Source organism: Prionailurus viverrinus, chromosome A2 (assembly GCF_022837055.1).
Source record: "Prionailurus viverrinus isolate Anna chromosome A2, UM_Priviv_1.0, whole genome shotgun sequence".
NCBI classification, from domain to species: domain Eukaryota; kingdom Metazoa; phylum Chordata; class Mammalia; order Carnivora; family Felidae; genus Prionailurus; species Prionailurus viverrinus.
The window spans coordinates 155,595,065-155,608,829 of record NC_062562.1 but is presented as its reverse complement, the minus strand read 5'-3'; the positions used below and the strand labels follow the sequence as shown (position 1 = coordinate 155,608,829).

The 13,765-nt window shown below is 47.6% G+C and overlaps 1 protein-coding gene across 5 annotated transcripts in view; it reads left to right on the top strand.

The window, feature by feature from the left end:
- The window catches only part of DENND2A (DENN domain containing 2A), a 102,796-nt gene extending 89,265 nt beyond the window's left edge, over positions 1-13,531 (top strand). For all 5 annotated transcript variants that reach the window (XM_047849246.1, XM_047849247.1, XM_047849245.1 and 2 more), the window contains 6 exons: positions 3,857-4,034; positions 5,672-5,713; positions 9,694-9,811; positions 10,129-10,374; positions 11,972-12,058; positions 13,182-13,531. In XM_047849246.1, the coding sequence (XP_047705202.1) occupies positions 3,857-4,034; positions 5,672-5,713; positions 9,694-9,811; positions 10,129-10,374; positions 11,972-12,058; positions 13,182-13,213 (703 nt within the window). In that variant the 3' untranslated portion in view covers positions 13,214-13,531. The remainder of the gene's footprint in view (positions 1-3,856; positions 4,035-5,671; positions 5,714-9,693; positions 9,812-10,128; positions 10,375-11,971; positions 12,059-13,181) is intronic.
- Positions 13,532-13,765: the final 234 nt, after the last annotated feature.

Genomic DNA, 13,765 nt, shown 5'->3' with positions numbered 1-13,765 from the left:
AAAAAAAAAATCAAAAGATGAACTCTATCTCTAAGGTGGCTCCAAGGTTTAAACTTCTGTGATTTTACAACTTCCCTGGGGTCAAAAGTGCTTAAACCACAACTCTAAAATGTGAATGAACTCTTCAGCGTGAGCATTGCATTTTTATTTTCTGGTAGCAAGTGGAAAGTGAGAGCCTCAGAGATGGCTGAGGTGGACCCTGCCAGACAGCGCCCTCCGTGGGGACCTGCCACTCTCCCTCCAAGTCCTGTTTAGGAGCTCACAACAGATGTGCTGTAAAAAGAGACAGGTTTCATACATGAGGCTTCATTCAGGGAATTCTTTCCTACGGTCTCCTTTAAGGTCCCTCTAGTCCCTTGGGAGTGAAAGCCAACCTCCCAGTAAAAAATGGAACATACCAGAATTCCAGTTGAACCATCGCTGTCCGCCTGCCTCCAACCTCCAGTTCTTCAGTCCAAGTCATTGGCTTCAGACCCTTTTTATTACAGACCATGATGAGAAATGCATTTCACGTCCAGACCCAATCCCAACACCACATACATACACACAGATAGTTACACCTGAAACGCATTGCAGCACACTCTCTCTTGTCTCTTCTTTCTGTTGTGTGTTGTTGTTTTTTTTTTAATGTGTATCATTTTTGAGAGAAAGACAGAGCGTGAGCAGGGGAGGGGCAGAGAGAGGGAGACACAGAATCCGAGGCAGGCTCCAGGCTCCCAGCTGTGAGCACAGAGCCCGATGTGGGGCTCGAACTCACCAGCCGTGACATCACGACCTGAGCCAAAGTCCAACGCCCAACCAACTGAGCCACCCAGGTGCCCCTTTTTTGTTGTTTTTAATGCTGATCACAACCCACTAAAATTATTTCAGGACCCAATGATGGGCTGCAAAGTATAGTCTGAAAAAATCCACTCTACACCTAACTATCCTCCTTTATTTTTTAACGTTCTTCTCGTTTTCTTGGCTGTGTTCTCACAACTATAGTATGTGAGCAGATCACCTTTGTAGACTGGTCACACACAGACACAGAGTAGTCCTAAAACTAAAGAAATTTAGAACAGAGTAAATTCAACACATTCGTGATCAAGAAAATTAAACACAAATGGTGTGCAACTCACTGAAAGTATAAACATTCCTGGTATCTCAGAGAAAGTGATGCCTTAGGAAAATGCTTCTCTGCTTTGAGAGAAGATTCTTTGGAAGACAGAAGTCACCCCAAGCCACTGGCTGACTGATTGCTGTTATTCTCCTTGGTATAAGTCCTGACTTAATTATCCTAGGTCACTGTTACTCAAGAGGGTATTACATACTTTGTATACCTCACTCTTACAAAGAAGGTATTATAGTGATAAGAAGGAAATCTTGGGGTGGCATCTTTCTCATTTTGGGGGTGATAATTTGGAAGAAGAGACTAGGACCACATATCAGGGCAACATGGGGGTTCCGTGCTACTAAGAAGCATTTCATGACCCCAGTGAGTGTTCAGAGAGTGATGGTTTGTGAAGACAGGGAACAGGAAGGTCAGAGGGCTCATGCTGATAAATGAACAAGATTCAACATTACTCTGGTTCGAGGGGCCCCGAGTGCAGATGGGATGGAAAAGAGGGCTGGTATGTATTTTAAGGATGTTCAGGGAGTGCCACATTCATAGGAAATCCCTTAGAAAGTAAGTGATTTTTTTTTTTTTTTTTTGCTATTTTTTTATTGTGGCAAACCATAGATAACAGAAGGTTTACTTTTCAAGTACACAGATCAGTGGCAGTAAGTATATTCACAGTGTTTGCAACCATCAACACTGCCCATTTCCAGAGGCAGCAACTGCCTATTCTCCCTCCCCCAGCCCCTGGTAACCTCTGTTCTATTCTGTCCCTGTGAATTTGCCTATTCTGAGTCCCTCATGTAAGTGGAATCATCCGGTATTTGTCTTTTTCTGTCTGGGTATTTCACTTGCTAGCCAATATTTTTTTCTCCTTAAGGAAGCCAAAGTTAAGTGATCCTACTAAAATGGGCTTGGGAAGGTTTTATGACCATGACATTACATACCTCATTCTGTTGCTCTTTGCAGATACTGTGTTTTTTTACAAGTTGAAGGTTTGTGGCAACCTGCTTCAAGCAAGTTTATCAGCACCATTTTTCCACCAGCATTTGCTTGCTTTGTGTCTCTGTGTGACACTTTGGTAATATCTCACAATATTTTTCATTATCATTATATTTGTTATGGTCATCTGTGATTGGTGATTTATGACTCACTGGAAGCTCAGATGATGGTTAGCATTTTTTAGCAACAAACTGTTTTTTAATACTATTGCATATTTGCATACTGTATACTATGAACATAATTTTTATATGCACCGGAAAACAAAAAAAATCATTTGACTCCCTGTCCCAAACATATTTGCTTGATTGTGGGGGTGTGGAACAGAACCCACAGTATCTCCAAGGTATGCATGCCTTTATAGGTGCCTGACATTCCTGGGAACCCAGTAAGGGGGGATTCATCTATCCAGAACTCTGCTTCCTAAACAGAACTCAGCTGAAAACTGGGGCAAACATTAAAAAGGTGGCCTAACAAATCAAATGCTGGTTATAGGGCTTGTGGCCTGAGAAGGATGCTGTATACTCCAGGGAGAACCCATGGGCCCTCGCTTTTATTCTATTCTTACATTACACATATTTCTCACAAGCTTCTGACGTTTTGAGTCCCATGGCATTTTAGAACAGCATACTAGGATGTGAACAGAGACAGTCTGACCCCAGCAGGCTCACCAGCAACAAGAAACTGCCCAGAAGAAGGGAAAGTCAGCTCTTGCCCACCCTGGGAGGCTGCCAGGCATCACCATCTGTGGCACAGTGGGGCTGATATTCCAGATGACAGCCCGGGGTAATCCACCCATTCATCCAGCAGACCAGGCATGAACTCAAGCTCCGCACAGATCACTGGGAACGGTGATCAGTGGAGCTCAGGGCTTGCCGATAAAGGCTACACCATGATCATTATTCTTTAAGAGAGAATGTTGTGTTTTTTTGTTAAGTGTTGAATTCTGGGTAAGGGGTAACTGACTGCATATGAGTTTCTTGCTTACAAGGAGAGCCTCACAGTTGGCAGTTGCCATGTAAATGCCAGAGGAGCCACCCTGTTTGCCCTGATGGCACCTAGGTATTCGTGCTTGGCTGAGTGAATGTGCGGAAGGGAACGAAGAAGCAGCTAGTGTTAGAATATAAAACTGTCTTCAGTAAGAGAAATCCATGAGCATCCATGAGAAAAGAGGCTTTCGTTGTTTTGGAAGGATATGGGGAAGAGGGGTGAAAGTGAATGATGTGGTCAGAATGTAGCTCATGGGGCGCCTGGGTGGCTTAGTAGGTTCAGCGTCCAACTTCAGCTCAGGTCATGATCTCAGGGCTCATGGATTCGAGCTCCGCGTTGGGCTCTGTGCTGACAGCTCAGAGCCTGGAGCCTGCTTCGGATTCTGTGTCTCCCTCTCTCTCTCTGTCCCTCCCTGCTCATGCTCTCTCAAAAATAAACATTAAAAAAATAATAAAATAAAAAGAATGTAGCTTGCATGTGAAGGGACACTAGCAAAAGTTAGCTGAGGTATTCAATCTGTCCTTCTGGCTGTGTGTCCAAGCCTCACACAGGCTCCATGTGCCTGATATACTCTGCGTTAGGACTGTGTTACGTGATGTACCTGCTTACACACGTGACGCCCTTTCTGACCAACACGCCTTCGGGGGGGGAGTGCCCACATTTGTCTCCAGCCTCCTCCATGGAGGCTGCCCACCCTCTGAGCCTGAGCAGGCCGTGTCTGGAGCTTTCCCTGAATCTGCACCTTCTCCCCTTCTGTCCCCTCCACTGCAGCACGCTGTCCAAGTGCGGCCATGCAATGGTGGCCGCCATCTACCCGTTCACCTGGCAGCACACCTACATCCCCGTGCTGCCCCCCACCATGATTGACATCGTGTGCTCACCAACCCCCTTCCTCATCGGGCTGCTCACCAGCTCGCTGCCACTGCTCAGGGAGCTGCCGCTGGAAGAGGTGAGCTCTGGGGGCATCCCTGTTCCCTCCCGAGGGTGCCCGAGGTAGAGGGGAGGTGTTGGCTAAGGCACTGTAGGCACGTAGGGAATAGGGGACCCCATGGCTTTGTCTGTTAGATCCACGCCCCACACCCCAGTCCGCCTCAGTGGACCCTCAGTAGCCGCAAGTTCAGTTCTCTCCTCTAAATGAACCTACTGGCCTGAGAAGGGCAGACATCTACAACTTAACCAGATGTTAAAACGTTTCATCCAGAAGTAGCCGTCTACCCTAACATCCCCTCCCTTGCCTTCCCCAAAACTGGGAGGTGGGCGGGGAGCACACAAGAGCTAACTGGAATTTATATTTGGACTAATAACAAAGTTGACAGATTGTGCGAACAGGTCCTTTTTCATATCAGTTAAAGAGACAACAACCAAAATGTTTTTAATCCTCCAGTTCTGGGTTTTCAGGCTTGCACCCAAGCAGGGAACATCCTACCTGGCATTTCTGTGGGTATTTAGCCCCAGTTCCTTCCTCTAAATAATCACTGTCCTGTGTCCTGAGCTCCCAGCACTCAGAGAGGGAACCAGAGGGGCCTAACTGATACTACTCACTTCCAAACCCCCTGGGGAACGCCTGTCCCTGAAATTCACCCCCGGGCCCCAGACGTGGCTCTTCTAATTGCCCAGGTAGCCTGAAGCCCCATTAAGTATTCACCAGCACACACAGCTCTTCGCATGTAAGTTTCTGAACTGCAAGGAGCTTGTCTGGGTACTGTGTGATCCCTGAAATGGCTCAGTTCAACCCCAGAAGGAGGAATGGGAGGGCTCCCTCAGCTCCTGGGCACAGTCTCTGGGATGTATTAGAGCCTGTGTTTCCAGCTGTTGGTGAGAACATGGTGACCATGAAGGCCCATGCTCTTCATCATAGCCAGTGTGGCCCATGCCGAGGCCCAAGTGAGGGCCTCACTCCCCGGGTCACGTAAGCAGAGGCCAGCATTTTCCTGACCTGTGCTGTAGGCGCCTCACTTGCCTCACGCAACACCTGGCCCACCTGGCCCAGGTCCCAGTCCCCAGTCCCTGTTTACGGAGACAAGGGGAAGGTGCCTACCCTAAAAGCTTTGACTAATGAAAGCCCAGCACCTGCAGCTTGATTTATTCTCCAGCTGGATCCACTCCTCTGGGTTTCTCTCTTCTTGTCCCGTTCAGAGAAAGGACAAGGCCACCTGGGTAGCTGAGAGGAGAGAGCGAGCTGGGAGTGGGGGGTGGCAGTGTCGAATGGAATGGAAGCAAGGGGGGGCCTGGGGGGCCTGTAGCATCTTTTGCCCACCCCAGTAACCTGCACACTAAAAATCTGTCCCAAAGGCTCTGCCTTAGCCAGCGTGGGAACGGGACAGGGAGTCCAATCTGTGGCATACACATGTCCCAGCTGTGGTTTCAGTGTTGAAAGCATGCGATTCTGGAAAGCCCTTCCCCACCCCCTACCTCCCCTCTTCATCACTTGTGGCTACAGTGGCAACGTCGGGAAACCACAAATGGGCCACTCTATCCCCCACCCCAGCTGCCTGTCGGGATGCCAAGAAGAAAGAAGGCTAAGAGTCTGTCACTACATCCCAGAAACCCTGGTGACAGTAATCGTCCCTTTTCTTCATCTTGCAGGTCCTTGTGGTTGACCTGGTCAACAATCGGTTCCTCAGACAGGTGAGTAAAAAGGCTGGCTTCAGCGTGCTGCTCTGTTTTCACCTCTCTGTTGTTTGGGACACAATTTTCCAGGTCTGGAAAGGCTCCTTGGTGGGCCTGGGATTGCACAATAGGCCGGCAGGCTTGAGTGATCCCTAGCCGGGCTGTACTGAGAACAGGACAGAAGGCAGGGGTCAAAGGGGAAGGGTTTGGGAATGGATTGAGTCCCATTTGTTGTGTTAGAAAATTATTTTCTAATAGTTAGAAGCTTTGTATAGGTTATAACTATAGATGGGGCGCCTGGGTGACTCAGTCGGTTAAACATCGGACACTTGATTTTGGCTCAGGCCACGATCTCAAAGTTCATGAGTTCAAGTCCCACATCAGGCTCTGCGCTGACAACAGAGAGGCTGCTTGGGATTCTTTCTCACCCCTTCTGTCTCTGCCCCTCCCCTGCTCATGCTATCTCTGTCTCTCTCAAAATAAATAAAATAAACTTAAAAAAAAAAAAAAGAATATCTTAAAAAACAAAAGGAAAGAGAAAGAAAAAAACACAGTTGACCCTTAAACAACACAAGGGTTAGAAGTGTCCCTGCATAGTTGACAATCTGTGTATAATAACTTTTGACTTAACCAAAGACTTCATTACCGATAGCCTACTGATGGCCAAAAGCCTTACTGATAGGATAAACAGTTGATTAATACGTATTTTCTTTGTTATATGTCTTATACATCAGATACTTGGAATAAAGTAAGCTAGAGAAAAAAAGAGAAAGTATTACCAAGAAAATCATAAGGAAGAGAAAATACATTTACAGGACTCTACTGGATTTATTGAAAAAGAAGTTGCCTGTAAGTGGACCTACAGAGTTCAAACCTGTGTTGTTCAAAGGTCAACTGTGTGTGTGTATACGTGTGTGTGTGTGTGTGTGTGTGTGTGTGTGCACGCGCACACCTCTAAAAAAGATGGAAAGGAAAACTCACCAAAACATGGATACTAACTGTTCGGGGTAGGAGACTGAAAAGGAGGCAGAGTGTGAGAGATCTTAAATTGTTTTAATACTTTCATTTGTTTTCTATAATGATCATAAACTACTCTCATTATCAGAGAAAATAATACACATTTATGTTCTTGTTACCACTCGCCTAAGAGAGCTAACTCCTATCAGATCTTGCAAAGAATCATGGTAGTAAGGTTTTCCAGGCATTCTGTTGGATTGCTTTTAAACTTGGACGTGGCCATACTGCTGAAAAGTTCTGTCATGTTAATGTGGTTTGTTCGGTTTTTTTAATCATTACTTTTGTCTGCTTGCCCTTCCCAAGGCCCTCCTGCTCTGAGGTCAGATCATAAAGCCAACTTCGGATCACACTGGTCATCTGTCCTGACCACAGCTCCCTTATTAGCACTGGCTATCCTGAAGGGTGGGGGCAGCGGGGAACATTTGTTGAGTATCTATTAGGTGCCAAGGACTTTGTATTGTACTTAATTTCCCCCCAGCTTTATTGAGATATTACTGACATATACCAGTTTACAATGATGATTTGATACACGTACATACTATGAAATGATTATCACAATAAGATTAGTTAACACTTCTATCCTCTCACATTATTATCCTTTGTGTGTGTGTGATGACATTTAAGACCTAGTAACAACTCTCAAGTATAGAGTGGAGTGCTGTTGTTAACTGTAGTTACCATGCCATGCATTGGATTTCCCCGGAACTTATCTTACAACCTAAAGATTATACCCATTTCCCCCACACCCTGGCTCCTGGCAACCACCATTCTACTCGAAATCTGTGAGTTCGGCTTTTTTAGATTTCACATAGAAGGGAGAACATACAGGATTTGTCTTTGTCTGACTCCTTTCACTAAGTATAATGCCCTCAAGGTCAATCCATGTTGTCACAAAGGCAAGATTTCCTGCTTTTTTATAACTGACTAATATTCCATTATATGTGTATGTGTGTGTGTATACATTCCATTGTGTGTATGTATGTATATGTATGTTGTATGTGTGTGTATATGTGTGTGTGTATTCTTTGTTATCTATTATTTTATTTTTTTTTTAATTTTTTTTAATGTTTATTTTTTGAGAGAGACAGAGACAGAATGCGAGTGGGTTAGGGGCAGAGAGAGAGGGAGGCACAGAATCCGAAGCAGGCTCCAGGCTCTGAGCTACCAGCACAGAGCCCGACATGGGGCTCGAACTCACGGACAGTGATATCATGACCCGAGCCGAGGTCAGACACTTAACCGACTGAGCCGCCCACGCGCCCCTATCTATTATTTTCTTTATTCACTCATCCATGAATGAACACTTAGGTTGTTCCCATGTCTTGGCCTTTGTGAATAATGCTGCAGTGAGCATGGAGGTGCAGATACCTCTTCAAGATAGTGATTTCATTTCCTTTAGATATATACCCAGAAGTGGGATTACTGAATCAGAGGGTAGTTCTATCGTTAACTTTTGAGGAACCTTCATGCTGTTTCCCATAGCCGCTGCACTATTTGACGCTCCCACCAACGGTGCACAAGTATACGACTGTCGTTCATCATTTCTTTCACTGTGCAGAAGCTCTTTAGTGCAATGTGGCCCTTTTTTATTTTTGCTTTTGTCACTGTGCTTTTAGGTGTCATAACCGAAAAAATCATTGCCAAGACCAATGTCAAGGAGCTTTTTCCATTTATTTACAATAGTTTTACAGTTTCAGGTCTTATCTTTAAATCTTTAATCCATTTCATGTTGATTTTTGTGAGTGGTGTAAGATAGGGGTCCAATTTTTTGCCTTTGCATGTGAATTTCCCGGCACCATTTGTTGAAGAGACCATCATTCTTTGAATTGAATTCTTTTGTTTTTTTAAGTTTTTTTTTAATTGATTTTTGAGAGAAAGCGTGAGTGGAGGAGGGGCAGAGAGAGAGGCAAAGAGAGAGAATCCCAAGCAGGCTCCACATTGTCAGTGCCACAGCCCAATGTGGGTCTCAAACCCACAAACCATGAGATCATGACCTGAGCCAGTCAGATACTTAACTGACTGAGCCACCCAGATGCCCCTCCTCATTGAATTCTTAGCTCCCTTGCCAAATATTAGTTGAGCATAAATGCGTGGGTTTATTTCTAGGCTCTCGTATCTGATCCATTGGTTTATGTGTCTCTTTTCATGCCAGTACCATACTGTTTTGATAACTATAGCTTTGTAATAAAATTTGAAATCAGGAATTGTGATGCCTCCAGCTTTATTCTTCTTTCTCAGGATTGCTTTGGCTATTCATTGTCTTTTGTGGTTCCATGTGAAATTTAGGATGGCTGTTTTTATTTCTATAAAAAATGCCATTGCAATTTTGATAGGGATTGCACTGAGTCTATAGATGGCTTTGGGTAATATGGACATTTTAACAACATTGATTTTTCTTTTTTTTTTTTTAATTTTTTTAATTTTTTTTTTTAACGTTTATTTCTTTTTGAGACAGAGAGAGACAGAGCATGAACGAGGGAGGGGCAGAGAGAGAGGGAGACACAGGATCTGAAACAGGCTCCAGGCTCTGAGCCGTCAGCACAGAGCCCGACACGGGGCTCGAACTCACGGACCGTGAGATAGTGACCTGAGCTGAAGTCGGACACTTAACCGACTGAGCCACCCAGGCGCCCCAACATTGATTTTTCTAATCCATAAACACAGAATATCTTTTCATTTATTTACATCTTTGTCAAATTCTTTCATCGATGTCTTCTATATGCATTTAATCTTCACAATGGGGTAGATATGGATTGCTAGCCCATTTTACAAGTGGGGAAACCGAGGCTCATATCGCTTGTAAAAAGTGGAATAGAGATTCAAACCTCAGATCTCTGTCTCTAAATCATATTCCTTCCGCTAAACCAAAAACTGTGCCAGGATGGCCCTGCGGTGTATCCAGCATGACCTGCTGGCCAGGATGCAGCTATCCACCCCAGAAGCCCTGGGGCAATGGCCCACGTGTTTTTTCTGCTTTACAGATGGATGACGAGGACTCCATTCTCCCCAGGAAGCTGCAGGTAGCCCTGGAGCACATTCTGGAGCAGAGGAATGACCTGGCTAGTGACCAGGACGAAGGGCCCCCGGACTGCAAGCGTGGTAAGTGCCCAGCCACCTCCCAGACTGCACCTTGCTCTTCCGTCATTACAGTCCGGGAGCAAATGGGCAAGTGACTGTCCCTTCCACGTGGCCGGCCGGAGAGGCATGCCCGGAGAGAAAGTGGGTGTGTAACCCCTTTATCTGGATCTCATTCTAACACTGAATCATGAGACGATTTTTCCCGCCTCCTCCGTTTGGGCCCTAAAATCCCTGATGACAAGGGGACACGAAATGACTTCATCACCTTGGGTAACCTGTGTCTCGGGGGCTCTGTGTCAAAGGCCCTGCCCTCACCGGCCCCTCCTCACTGTGCTCAGGCCCGGAGTCCAGCCCCTTGAACGAGGTGGTGTCAGAAGCCTTTGTCCGCTTCTTCGTGGAGATCGTGGGTCACTACTCCTTGTTCCTGACAGCGGGCGAGCGCGAGGAGAGGACCCTGCAGCGAGAGGCCTTCCGCAAAGCCGTCTCCTCCAAGAGCCTCCGCCGTTTCCTGGAGGTTTTCATGGAGACCCAGACCTTTCGGGGCTTCATCCAAGAGCGGGAACTGCGCCGGCAGGATGCCAGAGGTGAGGAGGCACCTTCCACGTGGGGGCCCAGGCAGCTAGGGACACCCTGGCCCCGGGGGGCAGATGAGTAAAAAGGAAGGTCATGGAGCCAGCGCCCTGGTGGGACCAGTGCGGCTGCCTGCTCTGGAGAACGCCCCTTCTTGCCACCTCGGAGCTGAGCCAGCTGCCCCAGTGTCCTGCCTGTCTTCTCGGGCCATCTCTGTCCCCTCTCACAGCCTCTCCCAGAACCACAGTCCAGGTTCTGGTGGCAAGTTCTCCTTCTGTTCTGTCTTTCCAACTTGACGAAACCCTTGAGAACACTCTCTCCTGTCTCTCTCTGGCCCCTCGTCTCCTTTTCCTCAGGCCTCTCCTCCTCCCTTCTGCCCTTCTTTCCTCCATCTCCACTGGGCAGGGCAGGAGCCAGCTGGGACGGGACAGGGGAGGAGAGGAAGGCCGAGGCCTCCACTTTGTGTGAGGGCCTCCTGACGCTTAGCCAGAATGACCACACAGGAGGGAGGACAGCAGTGGCTCTCCCAGCATGGGGGTCATCTCGCCACAGAGGCCACCCATTCCCCTCCTGCACCCTCTCTCCTCCCCCTTCCTGTCCCCTTTGGCTGGGTTCCATCGTATTTCCAGGGCTGGAGGAGGCAAAGTATGTGAAGGAGGATCAGATCACTCCCCTCTCTTTCTTACATCATCTTAAGCCCTTTCGGGAATCAAAAAGCTAGAAATGTGGGTAAAGACGGTCACCGATGGGATTAGACCGGGGTCGGTGGAGAGACGCTTACCACCCAGGTGCAGTGAGTAGGGAGGGCAGGGGGGCCCTGGGAGAGCCTCAGCCTGGGCCTTGCTGTCCTCTGGTGCTGTGATGGCAGAGACTAGGCTAAGGAACCAAAGCCCCACATTCCTGGAGCTCTTTGCAAAGTAATGATGGAGGCTGGCCACACTTCAGGTATTCTGATGAGTGGTAACTGAAGAGACAAAAGGAAATTGATTAAAGTATGAGTCACACTCCCCATGATAGGATTCCTTTAAAGAGAAGCTCTGCTTTACCAGCATATCTGTCTACAGATCACTATTTGATAGAAAGGTCGAGAGACACAAAAGCTTAAAAGTAGCATGGAAGGCAGCCTCTATCCAGGGAAGACCGATGAGAAAAGAAGACAGAATGGCTGAGGCTCCCGCCCTGGCCTCACACCTACGAGGTGCTGTGTCTGGCCCTGCTGAGCTGATAGATGGCTGATGGATTCCCAGGAAGCCAACCACTTGGCCAGCATTCCTCGTATGGGAGGCTGCAGGAGTCCTGAAAGCCAGGGCCATCTGGTTCATCCTCCAAACCGCGTGCCTGGCACTGTATAGACACTTGGAAGGTGTTTGCTGAATAAAAATAGGATTTCACATACGGGCTAGCTTTCTAGCCTTCCAAAGACACTTACTGCACAAGGTTGGGCAATTATAAGGGCAATAAAAACCCTTACAAACCTTACGATTCAGAGCATGTTTATAGGAGCCGCTCGTCTCAGAAGCAAGGTTTTTTTATGGCAATAAGGAAATGGGTATGTTTAGAAGAGAGGGAAAGAGAAGGGACTAAAATGGCTGGGATTTCTTTTGCCAACAGGTCTCTTTGAGGTCCGAGCCCAGGAGTACCTGGAAACACTCCCCAGTGGAGAACACAGTGGCGTCAATAGGTTCCTGAAGGGACTTGGTAAGGCCCAGCTGTCAGTCCCCAGCACCAGCCTCTGGTCCTTGGAGTCTCAGCCAGTTGCCTCCCCTGGGGTGGGTCCTAAATAATGCTGAGCTGTGCTTCCGAATCAGCATTGTAACCTCCTGTTCTAATCTGGCCCCAGATTAGAAACTGAGGAAGCTAAGGACCCCTCCTGCTTTACAGCCCCCTGGGCTGTCTTGCTATCTTCCTTTGCTGTTATCTCCCGTGGTCTTTTTTTTTTTTTTTTTTAACTTACATAGAGAGAGAGAGAGAGAGAGAGAGAGAGCAGACTTGTGTGTAAGGGAGGAGCACAGGGGGAGGGAGAGAGAATCTCAAGCAGGCTCCACACCCTTAGTACAGAGCCCAATGCGGGGCTCGAACCCACAAACTAAGAGATCATGACCTGTGCTGAAATCAAGAGTTGGAAGCTTAACCAACTGAGCCACCCAGGTGCCCCCTTTTTGTTCCCCCTTTTTTACTCCCACACTCTCAAATCTTCTGGGGAATCAAGTTTAGGAAGTGCGAAGGGAACCAGAGAAGGGTGTATGGCAAGAAAGGCCTGGACTAGCCTCCAAGTGGCCCTGAAAAGTGGAAACGTAAGAATTATAAGGACCTTGGGGCGCCTGGCTGACTCAGTCAGTGGAGCGTGCAACTCTTGAGCTCAGGGTTATGAGTTTGAGCCCTATGTTGGGTGTAGAGATTAGTTAAAAAAAAATAAATAAAAATTAAAAGGAAAATAAAAGAATCGTAAGGACTTTGGTTGAATTGCACTGACAAGGCACAGGAGGAGCTACACGTGGCCATACTGTGCCTGCCCCGACCCACCGGGCCGCCGGGAGTCTTCTCCATCCTTGGCTCCTCAAGGACACGGCACATTCAGTGCTTCCTGTGTCACCAGTGCAGGAGCAAAGCCTCCTTTTCGGCTCTGAAGCTCTTCCTTTCAAAACTCCCACCTCTGGGGAAGATCCCTTTTCGTCACGGAAGGGCACACAGAGAGGCTTCAGAGGTGACACCGGAGGCCACACTTGTCCCCACCGCGTCTGGGATGAAAAGAGCAGGATTTCACTTTTGTCCGCCTGGTGAAATGTTCTCGTTTTCTTTTCTTTTTTTTTTTTTTTTTTAGGCAATAAAATGAAGTTTCTCCACAAGAAATAACCTTCGGCTCATCCTCAAGGCGAAACTTCCTCCTAGTGCAAGCACATTTTTAAAAAAAACAGTCCTAGTGGCCTTTCTGAAACGCTGGGTCCTGGTTGTCCCACGTGTGGGGTGAAGGCCAGGATGGTTTCCGGCTGCCGCACAGCCTCCCCAGGACCCAGGGCCCAAGAGCCGTGCAGCAGGTGCTGCTTCTCCAGAACAGCGCTGTGAAGGGGACCTGAGACCAGGCATGTCACCGACATTCAGATGTATTGTTTGGGTTGTTGGGTTTGGGACTTTTTATATTTTTAACCTTAGGTATTAAAAGAAAGAAAAGTGTTTGGGTTTTCTTTTTATTATGCCAGGGCTAGGAAGAGTCTCTTCTGCCCTGTGCCATCTTGCCCTGGTTCATCCTGCCTGGCAGCTGGGCTCTGAAGCCAAGAGGAGGGAGGAGGAGGAGGGCAGGAGCAGTGACCAGGGACTTAGAAACAAGGTGCTCCTCTGGCAGAAGCGGGGACAGATGCAGGTGTCAGGGGAGGAGGGCTGTGGTGATGCCTACCACGCTCCTGCTCA